Here is an 18711-nt window from a genome sequence, read left to right on the forward strand (position 1 = left end):
ATGATGTTGTTCCTTTAATTATAAATTCATGAAACATTAATGTTTATTAAATAAAAATTCCAGGTGTCCATGTCCAGGTTGCAAAGATATAGGGTTTAGAATTTGAGTGTGTGGTAATTACGATCATGAATATTCTGATGAATATAGAAATCATGAATATTCTGATGAATACAGAAATCATGAATATTCTGACGAATACAGAAATCATGAATACTCTGACGAATACAGAAATCATGAATATTCAGACTAATACAGAAATCATGAATACTCTGACGGATATAGCTAGATCGTGAATATTCTGATGAATACAGAAATCATGAATATTCTGACGACAGAAATCATGAATATTCTGACGATTACAGAAATCATGAATATTCTGACGAATACAGAAATCATGAATATTCTGATGAATATAGAAATGATGAATATTCTGACGAATACAGAAATCATGAATATTCTGACGGATATAGCTAGATCGTGAATATTCTGATGAATACAGAAATCATGAATATTCTGACGGATATAGCTAGATCATGAATATTCTGATGAATACAAAAATCATGAATATTCTGATGAATATAGAAATCATGAATATTCTGACGTATATAGCTAGATCGTGAATATTCTGACGAATATAGAAATCATATATATTGGAATCGTGAAAATTCTGATCAATGTAGAAAACTTTTTATTTAATAAAGCAGAAAAGAGAAAAGAAACCATAACAAAGAGAATTATAGAGTTTTGAATTTATATGTATATTTTATATAAATTCAACCTTTTTGCATTCGCTCAAGCAACCATCCTTTATTTATTCATGAATCTATCCATTGAATGAAATGAAGAAAAAATATGATCTTTTGTTTGTGTAATATACCCATCACGAGTATATAGACCTATCACGAGTATATAGACCCATCACGAGTATATAGATCCATCACAAGTATTTAGACCCATCACGAGTATATAGACCCATGCATTACGAGTATATAGACCCATCACAAGTATATTTTTTATTTATTTATTTATTTTCGTAAACGTACACAATTTAAATAATTGGTACAATTAAACAGAAGAAAAAAAAACTATAAGAGAATATATCAAAAATGAATTCAAATACAAGAAACAAAATCATACTGTAATTAGGTAATCACGAGTATATAGACCAATCACGAGTATATAGACCCATCACGAGTATATAGGTCAAAAGACTTTCGCACGACGTTCCTCTATCTAAAGAAAAAGCTATTTTGAAGAATAAAAAAGTATTGAATTTCTATAATTTTCATAAAATATTGCAAAATCTAAACTCGAGGAGAGGCAAAGTTGCAAAGTTAAACCAGTATTTTTGCACTAATTTGACCAACTCCAAATGTCTTGAAGAAACTGATTTAAATATCTAAAAAGTTCAGGAAATCCAAGAATCAAACTTTAATTTTTAGACACCCCCTGCTCTTATTCTCAATACCCTTTAATATTTGGCCACCCTGTAATACCAATAAACTGTCTGTTTACACTCACATGCAATATATTTTCTTTTATTTATCTTCTATCTTCGATTGGCAATATTCTTCTTTTCAAAACTAATTAATATATTTTCTCTTCACCATGCATAGAAAAAGAAATATCCTTTAGAGGGTTTCTCTCTGTGCATTATTGTATTCTATGCTTAATATTATTCATAAACAAAGGGTAAATAAAAAAAAAATTATATGATTTAATCTTATATTTTCGCTTTCATTTAGCTGCACAATGTCTTTATTAAATCATTTAATATTTCCACCAAAAACTAGATTAGAACAATTTCAGCTAGAAATTTTTTTAAAAATATTGACTTTTTTCAAAAATTCAAACTGGTTATAATGTTAATAGACAAAAAAACTGTGAACACTTTTTAGATCCATTTTCAGGAAATTAACCCTAGGGCCGGTATGGTTATTATAAAAAAAGATAAGATTTTCTAGTCGAATCATAGTGTGTTATGCATGACGATATCTTTTCCCTAAAATTATAGTGTTAAAAGGTTTTCATTGTGGCATTGAGCATCTTCTCTTTGTATAGTCTAAAACAAAAACAAACAAAAAGTTTGCGGATTTCAAAATAATTTTTCGCGCATTTTCAAAATTTAAGAATAATAAAAAACTTTTAAACACAAATGTTTCAAATTTTAATGATTCATAAACCTTCCCTGGGGTCACGTGACATCCGACACGAAATTCGGGCCCGATCGGTTCAGCCGTTTTGTCGTTTATTGGATTCAAACAGACAGACAGACACCAAGGCAAGCAAAGTATTTATATAGATATAGATAGATTATAAAAAACTGAGATGTAAGAAGGGGGGGGGGGTTATAAGATCGAATAACCTACAGTGAAACCCTTAATAACGAATACATCGAAAGAATTCATCAAATGTCGTATTCTTCACTTTCTGATAATGGAATATTGCAAATATTTAGTTTTTAATTAAATAATTATATGGAACTCTTTAAAACTGTTCCCGCATATTCATGGCTATTTATTTATTTTCGCAAATGCTGAAATTTACGTAATATAGTATAAAACTCATTGAAAAATTGTCAAGACGACATTTGATAGATTCTTCCGATGTATTCGTTATTAAGGGTTTCACTTTACAAAGGGTAAAGACTTCATTTATAACCAAAGAGAATAGAATATATACTAGAGTGGAATTTACTAGAAAAAAGTGCACTGTTTTCATACTGCAGGTGTACTTCACATATTTGTGTTATATAACCTTTTGGGCCCTGGAACATCATTTTATAGAAAATCTAACATTAATAGTAAAAGAAAACCAAATTATGAAATAGGCTGGTTTCATAATGATCATTTCACATAGACTCTATGCCTTTCACTTTACAAACGATGAATTTCGTTATAACTATAAATCAAATGATATTTTTTATTCACCCAATTCATTTTATAAAGTTTATTTAACAGCTTTAAAATATTCGAAATTAGGATGGATAGTTTAGGGAACAGACTGTATTAATGTACTCTACTGCATATAATTTGTGAATATTTACATGATTTGTACACTTTGTACCTTTCAGGCTGTAAGGGACTGAAACAATTCATACCGAGGGATTGTCTAAATTACACTCTAATATATATTCTATTCTCTTTGGTTATAACTGTAGAGGTTTATTTTTTAATCAATTCATGGTTTCATGACTTACAAATAAAATTCCAATTTCTTTCTTTTTATTAATAACATGTCTAATCTGTTTATAAATTGTGTTTTAATCAATAATTTGGTGAGATTTTTCAACGAAAATACTTTTATTAACATTTACTGCCTGATTTAAAACTTGTCTTTTTATTCGTTAAAAAAAATCAAAAATCAATTTTTGAAATTTTCGAAAAATTAAGATTTCTTTCAGTCTGCGATAGTTTTCTTGAGTTTGAACCGATTTAAAAAAAAAAAAAAAACATTTCAAATTTGTTCGTTATGCAAAAATATTTTTTTGCATAATTTGCTTCTACAATTTGTACAAAAACTTTATATATTGTTTACTTTTTCTATTTATACCCTACTCAATCATTCTCAATCAAGGAAAGCCAGATCACTTAGCAGATTTATACAGAATGTTTCCAGGTCTATTTATAAAATCTTTTTTTTTCTTTTCAAGCACTTGCACTGTGAAAAATATTGCCTTAATTTAAGCCGCTTGAGAGCTAAGCATTTTTGAATTATAAAAAAAATTTCATGCAAAGAATATAATTTGATTAAAGTTTACAATAAACTACTCGCTATTCAAGCTTAATTATAATTGACGACAATGTTCTGCAATTTCCTTGACTGTAGTCATGTTGTGTGTCTGTACCAAAGGAGTTGTGTGTAAGGTTTACAGAACTTGTCTGCAAAGCAGTGCGACTGGCTTTCTCATGCCAGACCAGCGCCATTGCCCTTCCATTTATTCCTATTCCCTGTAATTAATTCATTCTTGACCAGACAAAGCTTCACTCCTGTATGTCGAGTTCATTAGCGCCTGATCCAATCAGGGTTCAGTAATGTGTTTGTTGTCTATTTTGAACCAATAGAAATAGTATAGCGGTAACATCTATCTTTCTATCTATCTCATTATCCAATTATAGATCGGTGCTAACAGTAAATGGAAATATTTACTTCTACTGAAGCTATAGTGGCTTTTTAGGGTACCGTTGTGACTCGGGGAGTCGGGCTTTGCCGTCTTTGCGGTGAAATTACGCTCACAGTCTCTTTAACTTGTCTTTATCTTAAGTTTATCTGGAAAAACTAATTATACATAATATTGATTGTACTCAGGGGAATACAACAGACATCAACTATACATAAACAGAATACTAAAATATAAAACAAATATTTTGTCCATATTTTATTTATTGGATTTAAAAAATTTTCAATAAATATTTTTTGCATTATTTTTTTTAGTTTTCATAGGTATTATTATCAATCATTTTTTTTATAACGAAACTTAGGTTATATTTTGAATATTTATTTTATAGAATCATTTTGGACAAAAAGCATCAAAAATGTTTAACGATGTTGAAGGAATTTAAATACTAATTAGTTTACAACGGTGTTCGTGTCATATTTTTTAACATTATTATATGAAATATTGAGTAGACATGTAAATTTATATATATATATATGATGTACTACGTAAAATTAATTACAACGAACCACATCCTGTCTGTTTTCACATATTTTAATCTTTGTTTCAAAACATGGTGAAAACTTAAAAAAATTAAATATTCAAAATACATTATTCAACAAAATAGTATAAAACATAAAATACGGAAAAACTTCTTTAAATTCTAAGAAGAGAAAACAGGGCAAAAAGTCTCTAATTACGTTCTTCTTATAATCTAGAATGGACTTTTCATTGAAGCTTTAAAAGACATCTCCCGCCCCCCCCTTCTACCCCCCCCCCCCCCAACACTCTTTAATATATTTAGATAAATATGTAATGCTAGGCTATACTTGTACTATCTATCTGATCTTTTCATTGTTGCTCAATCTTTCAGCATTTTCTCTTTGATGAAACAATAATAAAAAATTTAGCTGATTTACAATTTTTGTTATCCTGGTTTTTCAAAACTTTACGGAAATCAAAAATGTTTGAAGCCAACTTTCATGGTCATGTGAGGTCCCACACAAAATTTGGGTCCCATCGGCTCAATTGTTTTGACTTTCAGATAAACAATTTTTATGAATAATATGATTGGGATCGGATTACATAATTAATCATATCCAAAAGCATAGTTTCTACCACAGTTACAGTAACCTAAATATTTAAAATAATTAGCTGAATGTATTTTAAATTATATGGAACACACATTGTCAGCTGGTTAGTGGTTACCCCCTTCTATTTCTTTTTAAAGAGTTTTAAACTTTAAAATCATGAAGGAACGGAGTTTTTGCCACCAGCTCAATTTTCTAATCCCTAAAGCTTTGCAGTCTGGAAGTGTATACCTTTCATATTTTAAACTTTTCTTAATTGATCTAACAGTATTTATAGTATAAAATACCAAAGGTCTACGACATCTGGTTTAAAAGATATATGTAGGGATTAGAAAATCAGAGTCTGTATTTCTCAAACAAAGCTTTATTTGTAATATCATCCATTCAACATTTTATAGAAATATATAACTCAGAAAAAAAGCTTTAAAAACCAGGAGGTCCAAACAATTAAGAATTTAATGTTATTTTTAATCATGAGAAAACTCGAGAAACCATAGAATGATTAATGACCATTCAACGTAAACATTGTAGATTGTAAAATACCAGGGCTGAAAACTTTAGAATCGTGGATATCGAGATCAAGGATTGATCTCCTCATTTTGTTAATCTCAAGATTAATTAAATCTTACACTAATATCCAGAGCTGAATATCAAGTGTCTGACATACAACCAATCAGAGTGTCAATTGCACAAAAAGCAGAGAAATTCAAAAATTTTGCGCGCAATCAATGAAAGAACTCTCGTTGGTCGAAACCTAGCAGGAATATCCATAAGAGAGGATTTAGCAAAAAATCAAAAGTGTCTACAATTGATACAGAGATTTAGCAATCGTGATGAAGGGTATCCAATACAAGAGTTTTAAGCTTAGTTCATAATTTTAAAAAAATAATTAGAAATTGTTCCATTACTTAAAGTTTTAAGTGTTTCCAAGTATTTAAAAGACTTAAAGGGACTCATATGCGCAATTTTAAGTGACCCTCCATTTAATGTGGTGAATGTCCTATTCACAATGGTACCCTTTAAACCTTTGTCTACGCAAAAATAAAACATATTATATCCTTATTTTTCTCTCGGAAAAGAGATAATTTTCAGGTGCGGATAGTCCGTAAAAGTTAATTGCGGATTACTCCCTCCTATTTTATTTTATAAAACTAGAACACACTTTTCAGGTTGTAATTTAGATTTCAGCAAAAAAAAATAAATTAAAAAGTTTATTAAACTTTGTAAAATATTGGAGCAAAAACAAAACTTTCACCATGAGTTTAAAATTTTCATACTAACAAAGAACTTGTTTTAAAAGTTTAATAATTGGTTCTGTTTTCATTTTATCTAATCGTTCACTTGGTCAAAACTATTCAAATAAACGAGTTATTGGTTAAACAAAATGGGAGCTAAATCAGATTGAATGAACAAAAATTGGTTCATTAAAAAATTACAAAACAAATACTTGACTTTAACAGAAAAGTAGTAAATTAAAAACTGTTAATGCCTTCAGTCGTACTGTACAGTCTGGACTACCAAGTGTAGACTCGACCCAGCACGTTTTATTTAACAAATGTAGCCTGTCAAGATCACAGTGTTACATGTATTGTATAGTGTGTATATTCCATACTTGGACTAAAAATATAAAGTTGGAAAGAGGAAGTCTCACTGTGTATACAATATACATATTTCAGGTGTTCAATGGGAACAGAAACTAAGTTGAAGCGCTGAGAGATAATCAATTTAAGAATTTGAACAAGAAAAATTAAAAAGAATCTACAATATTTTCTAATAAACATTTTACCAAGATGTTATTTAAAAAAATTAAGATTTACAAAAGAATATTTTTTAATGAATTTTTGCCAGGTTTAAAAAAAAATAATTTCCACCATCCTTTGTTGTTACCTGAAGTTGTAATCTGTAAACTGTAATTAGAGCTGGGAGATTACAGTTTTCAGGTTGTAATCTGTAAACTGTAATTAGAGCTGGGAGATTACAGTTTTCAGGTTGAAATCTGTGAACTGTAATTAAAGTTGGGAGATTACAGTTTTCAGTTTTTGGGTTTTAAAAGGTTTTAAACATTTCTAAACTTTGCCATATTTTGACCCTCAGAGAAGATACCTGTAAAACCAAAAAACCAAAAATACTGATTCGTTTTTTACTGATATTTCTCAAAGAATAAAATTTTTACATGGTAAAATAAAAGTAAGCGTTTAATATTTGAAATATTAGTACCTACACAAGTTCACAGTAATTTTGTGGTGCCGTTTAAAAATCAAAATTCCTTAAAAGTTCTTGATAAACATACCAAATTATTGCCCAAACGTATACTCTCTAAAAACTTCTGGCCCTTTAAATATAGTTTCTTGTGCTAAATATTCACTCTTTTGGACTGTAAAAACCCAATAAATAGAAATCGATAAGATTCAAAGGAGTTTTTGCAAACTGTAGATATGCAAAAAGAAACTTTACTCACTTCATCCTTTCTCTTCATTCTTTCCATCAAACCTTACACTGGAAAGGGAATGCAGTTTTATTTAGTACTAGCTGAAGTGCCCGGCGTTGCCCGTGGAATTTAAAAAAAGGAAAATTGAAAAATATTTAAATGCATTTTTTAGGAAAGAAGATTTAATTTTTTTAACCTATGTTACCCCTTGGGTACCCAAGATTTTCTTTAAAAAAATTTCAGCCACTTTGGTTCAGTTGATTGCCCAACTATAGCTAACATATGTAAGTTAACATAGAAATATATATATAAGCGAATAACTGTATTATATATATTACCTGGAGATTAGATTTCATTAAAATCCATTTAGCTAAATATTTCAACAATTTCAAATGGTTCATCGAAAACCATCAAAAAACGGATGAACGTTTGTTTTCCTTTTCTGTGGGTAACCTTGTATCTTGATTTATAGACAAGAAATAAATTTTATTAAATTTCTTTCCAGTCATAAAAATGTCTAACTTTTGATAAGAGAATACTAATACAATACAAACTCTTGAACGAACTGGCTTTGATTAAAGAAAATGATTATTTTACCCTTTCTTATTTATCAAATGCATCATCAATTATTTTTTTATGATTATTCTTGTTCATGTAGACACCAAAGGAAAGTTATTTTTTGCTTTAATGAAGAAAAAGTATCTTTGATCCATGACTAGCAGGTGTTCTCTACAATTAGTTGTTGTTCAAACTTGTTTCAGAAAAAGTTTAGAAACTTTTTCCTACAGCTTAACTATACTAGGAGTCAGGTCTCAGTTATACTAGGAGTGCAGGACTCATCTATACTAGGAGTCAGGTCTCAGTTATACTAGGAGTCAGGACTCAGTTATACTAGGAGTCAGGACTCAGCTATACTAGGAGTCAGGTCTCAGTCATACTAGGAGTCAGGTCTCAGTTATACTATGAGTCAGGACTCATCTATACTAGGAGTCAGGTCTCATCTATACTAGGAGGCAGGACTCAGTTATACTAAGAGTCAGGCTATACTAGGAATCAGGACTCAGTTATACTAAGAGTCAGGACTCAGCTATACTAGGAGTCAGGTCTCAGCTATACTAAGAGTCAGGATTCAGCTATAATAGGAAGTCAGGACTGAGCTATACTAGGAGTCAGGACTCAGCTATACTAAGAGTCAGGTCTCAGCTATACTAGGAGTCAGGACTAATCTATACTAGGAAGTCAGGACTCAACTATACTAGGAGTCAGGACTCAGCTATACTAGAAGTCAGGACTCAGCTATACTAGGAGTCAGGACTCAGTTATACTAGGAGTCAGGTTTCATCTATACTAGGAAGTCAGGACTCATCTATATTAGGAGTCAGGATTCAGCTATACTAGGAGTCAGGTCTCATCTATACTAGGAAGTCAGGACTAAGATTATATATTGTACAACATTAATAAAGAGAGTATTTTATTCAATATATATATAATATATACAAGTGTTTATGTATATATTACGAAATATATTCTTTACGTTTACACAATATCTATAAAATGTTCAGGATTCAAAAATTTTAGAGGATTGAAAGTTGTTGAATTCCGTCAAAAATGATTAAATTCTTCACATTTTTTAATTTCTAATGAAATTATTATGTACGCTTTGTAACGGATATTATGTACATGAATTAAAATGGACGAATTGTACCAATGTATTTAGTATTAAATATACTCTGGTTACAGCAGCTTCATACAAAGGGAAAATCATGTTTTTCTCAAGGTCTCCGAGTAAAAATATTTTTTCTTAATTTAAAACTTTTGGAATTTCGGGTGTCCCAAGAAAAAAATTCAGATGATCAATGCCTGCATGGTTAAAGACGGAACACCCTGTTTGAATAAGAACATCACGGGACAAAAATTAAGCAACGCCAATCAGCGGTTTAAAGCCGTCAAGCTTCACTGTACAGAGTCTTGGTTGATGAGGTTGGAGGATTACGCAGAGGGAACTTCGAAGTATTTGTAGGTTGGATTCTCGTATCCGTTGATCTGCATGGCAGCAACATGTCTCTCCTCCGGAGAAGTTGCGTCCACCTCGATAAATCCGTCCTTGGTCTTTCCAATCTTGGACACAAGCTGCTGGTGGGAGTACCTGGAGGTACGACGACGAGCTAGAGTGACCCCGACAACGGCGGCGATAACTAGGGCTGCTCCGGCAACGAGCATGATGACGTACATGCTGCTGTTAGATGAAACCTGAACCCGGCGAACGGTGTACGCGCCCTGGTTCAGTGAGAAGTCATGAGCTTGCGCATGCGCAATCTTGGGTTCAACATGATGCTCGTGGTGAACAGCTGTAGCATGAACCTCAACCTTCAAGGTTTTCTCCGAGTCCTCCGGGGTGACCTCCTGGGGAGAGGTTGTAGTCGGAGCATCAGTCTCAAGATGAACCTCGGTTGTGGTTTCGACCTCTTCAATCTCTTTGGTCTCCTGTACAGTGGACTCCTTGCTCTCCTTCTCCTTCATCTTAGCCTCGGCCTCGGTCTTGTAATTGTTTATCATCTGCTCCTCATGCTCCCTGTCCATGTTGAGGAGAGGAGCGGGAGTGTTATCCCGGGATCTCAGAGCAACAATGTAATCCTCCATTAGAGGAAGGAGTTTAGCGTTCAGCTCAGAATATCTAAAAAATAGATTGTATGGATACTTTTATAATTCTAACTTCTAAAAGAAAATTTAACTGAACAACTTTTAAAATTAAAGATTCTTTAAATTCTGATCAAAGAGAATCTTTAATTGGTAGTTGTATGAAAATACACATACTCCGCTAGAATTGAACAATTTTAACCTTTTTCTGGGGAAAATGTTTTAAATGATTTAAGTAATTCCCCAATATTGAGGGATAAAATCCACTTAGAGATTTAGCTGCAGAAAATGTGAAGAGAAGGAAAAGAATTGCTTTTGGTTGAATGAATATTGAAGAGGTTTAAAATCAAGATAGAAGATTTCAGAGAATTCGAATTTTTGCCTTTTGTGCTGTGCCCCATCGTGTTTATAAAATATGAATGTTGAAAACAACAAAATATAAAAATAAAAATAGAATATCTTGTTATTCAAAACATTGATGTAAGAATTTGGCTTGTCTCTCTCTGTTTGGATCAAATAAACGTCAAAACAGCTAAACCAATCAGGCCCCTTTTTTGTGGTACTTCAAATAAACCTAGGTAATATTTATGGTCTTTTTTGTATATGGTTGAATTTAAGAAACTTTGCCTTAACAAGTTTTTGATTTGACAAAATTTTAATATACGCGAAAAAGGTTGCCATACATTTAAACATTTATGAGCTAAATTAATTGTGAGATATAGCGGAGCAAAACGCCATTGAAGCCTGGTAAAACAAGCTGTACCTGGAGAGCATCTGAAGAGACTCATTAACCAGGCGATCAATATCTGCGAGGTGCTCTATGGTGATCTCTCTCTCCCTCTCTGCCTGCTCTAGATTGATCTCCAGCATGTGCCTGTAGTGCTGAATAGTGTGGTGTCTATCCTTGTGCATAGATCTCAGTAGTTTCTGCAGACACTTCTGAACTCTGTGACTAACCGGTGGGTTCTTGTTCAGGGTGGTGGTGTAGCAGTTCATGGCGTCCTTCTTCCTCTGGTTTATCCTAGATATAACCCTCTGTTGATGCATGGCAAGCAGTTGCCTCTTCTCTGCCTGACTCTCCTCCTCCAGGGCCTGAACTGTTTTCTGGAACCTGTCAGTCATCTGCTTCTTAAACTCCTCAGCAGAGGTTGGATCCTCACTCCTCATATCCTGGTACTTCTCCTCTAGGTCCGACCAGTCCTTCATGACCTTGGAAACCTTGGCCCTGTGTCTCTCCTCAAACCTTCTCTCCGCCTGCATGAATGCTGCATGTTCATCTCGGGGATCGTAGTGTGTAAAGTAGGGATCTGCTGTTGGTCTGACAGTTGTTGTCGTTGTCGCTTCAGTTGTTGTAGTTGTTGTTGTTGTGGTTGTTGTGGTCGTCGTTGTAGTGGTTGTTGTTGTTGATGTCGTCGTTGTTGTAACTTCCTCCTTAGGGAAGTGGATAGAAACTTGAATATCTCCCAGATCCTTCTCTCCTTCATACTCATCCTCATAGTACTCATCCTCATCTAGATAATCATCATCTTCATCATACTCCTCCTCATCATCCTCGTAGTACTCCTCATCCTCTTCGAAATCACTCTCGATCTGTTTGAGCTTGAGCTCCTCGGGCCAGGAGTTAGTAACCATCTTCTCTTCCTTGGTAACCCTCTCCTTCCTTGTCTTAGAACTGGACGGACAACAGACAAACTCAACTCCACTGAACACATCTATCCCACAGGGGAGTAGCATAGCAAAGCTTCTTAGCTTCATCGACCTGTCGGAGCAAGCATTCTCAGCAGTCTTGTTCCACTGATCAAAGTTCCAGCAACGTGTCTGGTTGTGAATATGATCAAAGAGACAGTGCTCCGGAACTAGGAGAGCATCAGACTGGAAAGGACCTTCAAGGCATCTGAAGGGTTTAATCCACCTGGTTGGTCCTTGACACTTCTTCTTACCAAGCTTACACCAGTTCCCGATCTTGGTGAAGTGGGACGCTTCCACGATATTAGTTATATCCCTCTCCGGGTATACTTTCTTACAGTACTCCAGTATCTCAACCTTGTCCTTCCTGCAGGTTGCCTTCATATCCGTATCCGTCTTCCACTTCCCGGAGCTGAGGAACTTGTTGTGGAAGAGTTGAGCTGCCTGATCTCCGGGTTCAGGGCAGAGCATAGCTACCATAGGTTCAGCTCGTACTGCAGGGTCTGCTCCAGCAACAAGGCTGAGCAGAGCAGCACTCAACCAAACCTCTATCATACTCCTTCCTAAAATAGACAATAAGTCAATACGAGTAATTTATAAAATCAAAAAAATGTTATTTTTTATATCATTATTAAATTTAAAATTGGATGATCTTTATTATCAAACCAGCTTGAGAACCCAGCGTTGCCCAGGGTACTCATAGTTACTCCACCGTTTACCCGCGCTTTGTCGTAAATTACGATGTTAATTATTTATCCCAATAAAAGTGGAACCACTCAACTTAGAATCTCAACTTTCCCGTGGTTCCTCAATCTAAATTTGAGGCAAATCGGTCAAGGTGTTCATGAGTTATGATCGGACATACAAACAAACAGACAAACAAAGATTACAACTTTATAAATCTATGGCTAGATATAGATTCTGCAAAAATCGATAATTTCATTCAGGTCTACAAATGCAATGTACTTTTTCTGAATCCTTTCAAGTGTAACAAAACCAATATGTCCGCTTTTCTTGTTTTATAATTTTAATCCTTTCATACTGTATACACTATGTAAAGTATCTCTATGAATATTATAAACATCATACAAAAATGTATTTTGTTTTAATTTCATATTTTGTTGACATTTCAAATTAAAGTGGTTAAAATGTTAAGAGTAATAATTTCATTATATTCAGGAATACAGGGTTATCCACAAATATTGACACTTTATTAATGTCTGTGCGTAGTTTAATCTGCCTTTTTGTACATTCTGCAATGCAGAAAACAGAATTCTGACTTCAGATCTTTATATTCATAGAGTCTGAAGTTGCGATTTCAAGTTACTCCCCGTTTCACGAGTGGCATGTTCAATTTTCAATGGTACCCTTTAAGTACCAATGATGAAGATATTGTCGTTTTTCTACCTTGAAAACTATATAATTTTCCTCATTGTCATTGCAGAATAAATCCCAAAATCAATTTTAAATAAAAATAATAATTTACAAGATTGGATTTTCTACTGGGAAAAATTAGGATTTCTCAGCTTTCCTTGATCAGACAAAGGATTAAATGTCCCCGTCGTGAATCAGACATGCCACTCTATTATTGGAATAATTGAAAATAAAAATATGTTTTCTTTAAACAAATGTATTTCTAAGACAAAGGGTAAGTTACTTAAACATAAAGTCTATAACAATCAAATCTAATATAAAAGTTTAAAAGAAAATAAAAAGAAAAGTTTATTGAGCATTCGAGCAATATGGCGCACTCTTATTGCAAGGATTTCTTTTTAAATGATTTTATGAGTTTCTTTAAACTTCTTCTAGAATATATATGTTTATTGTATTTTTAAATGTATGTTTTAACGTTATAAAGGCTATATTTACGTTTAATATATAGCTTTAAAAATAATTTTTTAAATAATATTAATCCTGCATAATAGAAAATTCTTCTTTTTTCACATATTTTTTAAGAGACTAATGTAAAAGTCAGAATAAATCCAAAACTTGTGTTTAACATAAAGGGTTACATAAGGGAGACGGTAAAGACGACCTAACACTCTTAAAATATGACAATTTCAAAGTTAAAATAAGTTTTCTGCCTTAAATGTAGTCTTTTTATTACTTGTATTATGGTTTGCAGGGAATCACGAATATAAAAAAACAGCATAAATTCCGTACAGTCGTCTCGGAAGTCTATTCCTTTGAAAATCCCCCTGTATAAAAAACTCTGATTTGCTTTACAAAAATTGCACTTACCCGGAGGGGAGAAGAAAAAGTGACGCTGAAATAAATATATTTTAACGCCGAAGAAGACAAAGTGATAGAAATAGCTAAACTAATTTTACCAGAGCGTAGCAAATTTTTATGATGAAATCTAAAAAACAAATAGAACAAAAAATTAAATTAAATTATATTCGGTTGGAATTGGAAAATTATCGCGGCAGATTAATGACTACTTTATATTTGAAGTTTTATAATTCTAATTCTAAAAGGAAGAGAAGCTAACTGTAGAAAATATATATTTATTGAATAGAATTAAAAATAATGAAAGGAAGTGAAAGCATTTATTGGAAAGGGAAAATTAAATGTTAAAGCTGAAATGTAGGATAATTGAATAAAGGGAAAGTTCTTTTTGTTTCAGAAGACCTTCACTTACAATGCCAGGTTTTGAAACAATTTTACGAGAGGTAGATTTTCCGAATATCACTTTACGAGAGGTAGATTTTCCGAATATCGCTTTAAAGGAAAGCAAAAATCGATTTTTACAAGGCAGAGCAAACCTGATTTATAATTTTTGTAGTTTTCATAATATTTTTAAATATTTACAATAAATTATACTCCTTTCTTTTTTGAAGAGCTTACTTATTTTTTCTTCTGGCAAAAAATCCCCCCAAAAAGACTAGAAAAGCTAAAGTGGCTGTAAAGAGGTAGATGAAACTAGATAAGAGGAAGTAGCTGGTTTCTTTTTAGAATTTTAAGAAACTGGAAAAATTGGAAGAGCTGAAGGAGATGGAGGAGCTGAAAGAGCTGGAAAAACTGGAAGGGCTTTAAGGAGATTGCGGAGCTATGAGGAGCTTGCGGAGCTAAACGAAGCTTGAGGAGCTATAAAAAGCTTGAGGAGCTATAAAGATCTTGAGGAGCTATAAGGAGCTGAAGGAGCTTTAAGGAGCTGGATGAGCTATAAGGAGCTGGAGAAGCTATAAGAAGCTTGAGAAGCTATAAGGAGCCGAAGGAGCTATAAGGAGCTTGAGGACCTATAAGAAGCTTGAGGACATGAAAAGAGCTGGATGACATATATGGAGCTTGAGGAGATATAAGAAGCTGGAGGAGCTTTAAGAAGCTGGAGGAGCTATAAGGAGCTGGAGGAGTTATAATAAGCTGGAGGAGCTATAAGGAGCTGGAGGAGTTATAAGGAGCTGGATGAGCTATAAGGAGCTGGAGGAGCTGGGGGAGCTATAAGGAACTTGAAGAGCTGTAAGGAGCTGGAGGACATATACGAATCTGAAGGGGCTATAAGGAGCTGGAAGAGCTATAAGGAGCTGGAGGAGCTATAAGGAGCTGGAGGAGCTTTAAGGAGGTTGCTAAGCCATAAGAAGCTTGAGGAGCTATAAGGAGCTGAATGAGCTTGATAAGCTATAAGGAGCTATAAGAAGCTGGAGGAGCTATAAGGAGCTGGAGGAGCTATAATTAGCTGAGTAGCTATAAGAAGCTTACAGATCTATAAGGAACTGAAGGAGCTATAATTAGCTGAGGAGCTGGACGAGCTATAAGAAGCTCGGGGAGCTATAAGAAGCTTGAGGAGCTATAAGAAGCTTGAGGAGCTATAAGGAGCTGGAGGAGCTATAAGGAGCTTGAGGAGATTAAGAGCTGGAGGAGCTATACGGAACTTAAGGATCTATACGGAGCTGGAGGATATATAAGGAGCTTGAGGAGCTAAGGAGCTATAAGAAGCTGAAGAAGCTGTAAGGAGCTGAAGAACCTATAAGGAGCTGAAGAACCTATAAGGAGCTTGCAGAGCAATAATTGGAGCTTGAGGAGCTATAAGGAGCTTGAGGAGCTATGAGGAGCTTGAGGAGCTATAAGGAGCTTGATAAGCTATAAGGAGCTGGAGGAGCTGTAAAGAGCTGGAGGAGCCATAAGGAGCTTGAGGAGCTATAAGGAACTGGAGGAGCTATAAGGAGCTTCAGGAGCTATAAGGAGCTTGATAAGCTATAAGGAGCTGGAGGAGCTATAAGGAGCTGGAGGAGGTATAAGTAGTTGAGGAGCTATAATGATCTGGAGGAGCTATAAGGAGCTTGAGTAGCTATTAGGAGCTTGAGGAGATATAATGATCTGGAGGAGCATTAAGGAGCTGGAAGAGTTATAAGGAGCTTGGGGAGCTATTATGAGTGTGAGGACATATAAGGAGATGGATGACATATATATGCAACTTGAGGAGCTATGGAGTTGGAAGACCTATAAGGAGCTTAAGGAGCTATAAGGAGTTTGAGGAGCTTTAATGAGGTGGAGGACATATTAGGAGCTAGAGGATCTATAAGGAGCTGGATGAGCCATAAACGGCTAGAGGAGTATAAAAATTAGGTTTAAGGTTAGGATTTGTTATAAGCTTTGTAATTATTATTCTGAGGAGCAGGATAACTTGTCTTAGTTGTCATACTTGAGCATCTAGGATTTAGGAAGAAATAAAGAAAAGAAACTTATATTTTCTCCAACCTGCACTTTACACCTAGATCTTTCACCTTTTTTTACTTTAAAAATAAAAAATAAAAGGGTGGCTATATACAATTTACATTTTACAACAGCCCCTTTTATTCATCTCACTTTTTTTTCGATGAAGCAGATTTTTTTAGTGTGCGTCCTAATATACCTAGATCCTACATGTGAAACCAAGTGGACGCACTAAGATAAACACATTGAAGACGACAAAAAATGAGAACACAAAGTGTGGCACATAGATACAGGGTTAACCTTAAAGACTTCAGAGACGACTGTACGGAAATTGTTCTGTCATGATTAAACCATTCTTAAAGTTCCCTGCAGATACTGAATTTGTTTCATTCCTTGTAAAATCAAGAACACGTAATAAATATCAAAAAATTGTGCATGTATTAGAACTTAAATTTGTAATAGATTCTAAAATGTGGGACTTAGTCTTACTATTGTACCCTATTCGCCCGGCCCTTTAGTTTACGGAAAGGGGAGGGGTTGAACCAATCTCCTAGATTATTAGATTAAGTTAAGTTTAGGTTGAAATTGTTGCATGTTTCTCGGGAAAATACTTTCTTTTTTGACAATTACTGGAACCACGTTCGCGTGATCTTACACTAGACTTTCCAACAGAAGAAAATATAAATTCTAAATTTAAAAATGACACTCAAGGAAATTTTTCAAAAATACGTGTGATTTTAAAGGTTTGGTGTACTTTTAGTGTTTATTGTAAGATTAAAGTAACAGAATTGAAGCTACTTTTTAAAGTTTATATATATTTGCTAATAGAAAGTACATACATATATATATATATATATATATATATAATAAAGCTCTTCGCTCATTATCACATATATATGCTAGCTATAGCTGGCCAAAGGGCTGGACCGAATTTAAGCAAACCCATGGGTATTCTGGGAGTAACATAGATTATAGAAATCGAAATTTTTTTTTAAAAATCTATTTTTTTTCTCTCTCAAAAATTTAAATTTATTGTCAAAATTCGTTTTTTTAATTCCTCGGGCAACGCCGGGGTCTTTAAAAAGCATATTCTAGAAAATGTATTGTATAATGTCTGCAGTGACAGAACGTCTAGATCTACGAACATAAGATCGATATTGACTTAAAATCGTAATTTTATCAGAAATACACATTTTATATGTTTGATTAATTTATGTTTAATTTTAATGTTAAAATATCTGAGTCTGTATTTCGAGAAGAAAAATGGTTTGAAACAATCCAAGTCAAGAACCTAAGCTGAATTTATTTATTACAGACCGTAGTTGTACAAGCCTAATCTGGATTTTGCGCAATTTGCTCTACTACTATCATATAAGAACACGGTCATGCAAAACACACTAATTTCACTCAATCGATCACTGGGAAGACGACCTTGAACTAAAAATGGTGGAAGTAAACCAAGAAAAACTTGAGTTATTCACCTATATTTGAGAAGAACGCTTTAACGGCAAGAACGTGTGACGTTGAGTTGGTCTGGTTCGATGTCGGAGAATGGATTGGAACTGGAGGGCGAGGCTCAGTTATGTCCTCTGTTATTGACCGAGGCTGAGTCAGAGCTTTCTCAACCAGCCACCAGGAGGCGGGTATACCCATACTACGTTGGNGAGGGGAGGAAATTAGAAAGAACAAAAACTTATGATCCAAAAATCTTGAAATTTTACCGGAGGCCTTTTAGATATGTCCAAAAAACTGGTTATAAACAGGAGTAGTAATTCAATTGTTGTCCCAAAGCTTGCATATATCTTTAAGAAATCCTTTTTTCAACACAAAAAATATTGCTCATACTTAATGAGAGATCACCAAGATTCATGTGATAGGTTTGGGTCTGAAAATTTGCTAAACCAACCTACAGAGAAACTGGTCTTTTTGTAACCATTTGATTCCAATGAGGTGTTTTGGAACCAGATTTTTAAACCTATATCTTAAGATATGGGGGTCGGGGGATCTGGTGGACCTTAGGGTCGTTCCCTCTTTATCTCCTTAGCAGAAGGTAGAGTTGA

At 33.8% G+C, this 18711-nt stretch overlaps 1 protein-coding gene across 1 annotated transcript; it reads right to left on the reverse strand.

Annotated features, from left to right (window-relative positions):
* Positions 1 to 9107: 9107 nt before the first annotated feature.
* On the reverse strand, positions 9108 to 18227 carry LOC111702878 (amyloid-beta-like protein). Its single transcript, XM_023474668.1, has 3 exons — positions 18133 to 18227; positions 11076 to 12561; positions 9108 to 10349 (listed from the first exon to the last, which is right to left on the reverse strand). Exons 2-3 carry the CDS (start codon positions 12551 to 12553, stop codon positions 9665 to 9667), a joined length of 2163 nt encoding a protein of 720 aa, XP_023330436.1. The 5' UTR covers positions 12554 to 12561; positions 18133 to 18227; the 3' UTR covers positions 9108 to 9664.
* Between the last annotated feature and the right edge of the window lie 484 nt (positions 18228 to 18711).

This window comes from Eurytemora carolleeae, unplaced genomic scaffold (assembly GCF_000591075.1).
Source record: "Eurytemora carolleeae unplaced genomic scaffold, Eaff_2.0 scaffold521, whole genome shotgun sequence".
Lineage (NCBI taxonomy): Eukaryota > Metazoa > Arthropoda > Copepoda > Calanoida > Temoridae > Eurytemora > Eurytemora carolleeae.

What these genes read in the sequence shown, in the direction of transcription:
- LOC111702878 (XM_023474668.1), bottom strand. Translation starts at nt 12,553, where the DNA reads ATGATAGAGGTTTGGTTGAGTGCTGCTCTGCTCAGCCTTGTTGCTGGA. An exon ending in TCTCTTCAGATGCTCTCCAG is followed by an intron (nt 10,350 to 11,075) that starts GTACAGCTTGTT and finishes TCTATTTTTTAG; the next exon opens with ATATTCTGAGCTGAACGCTA.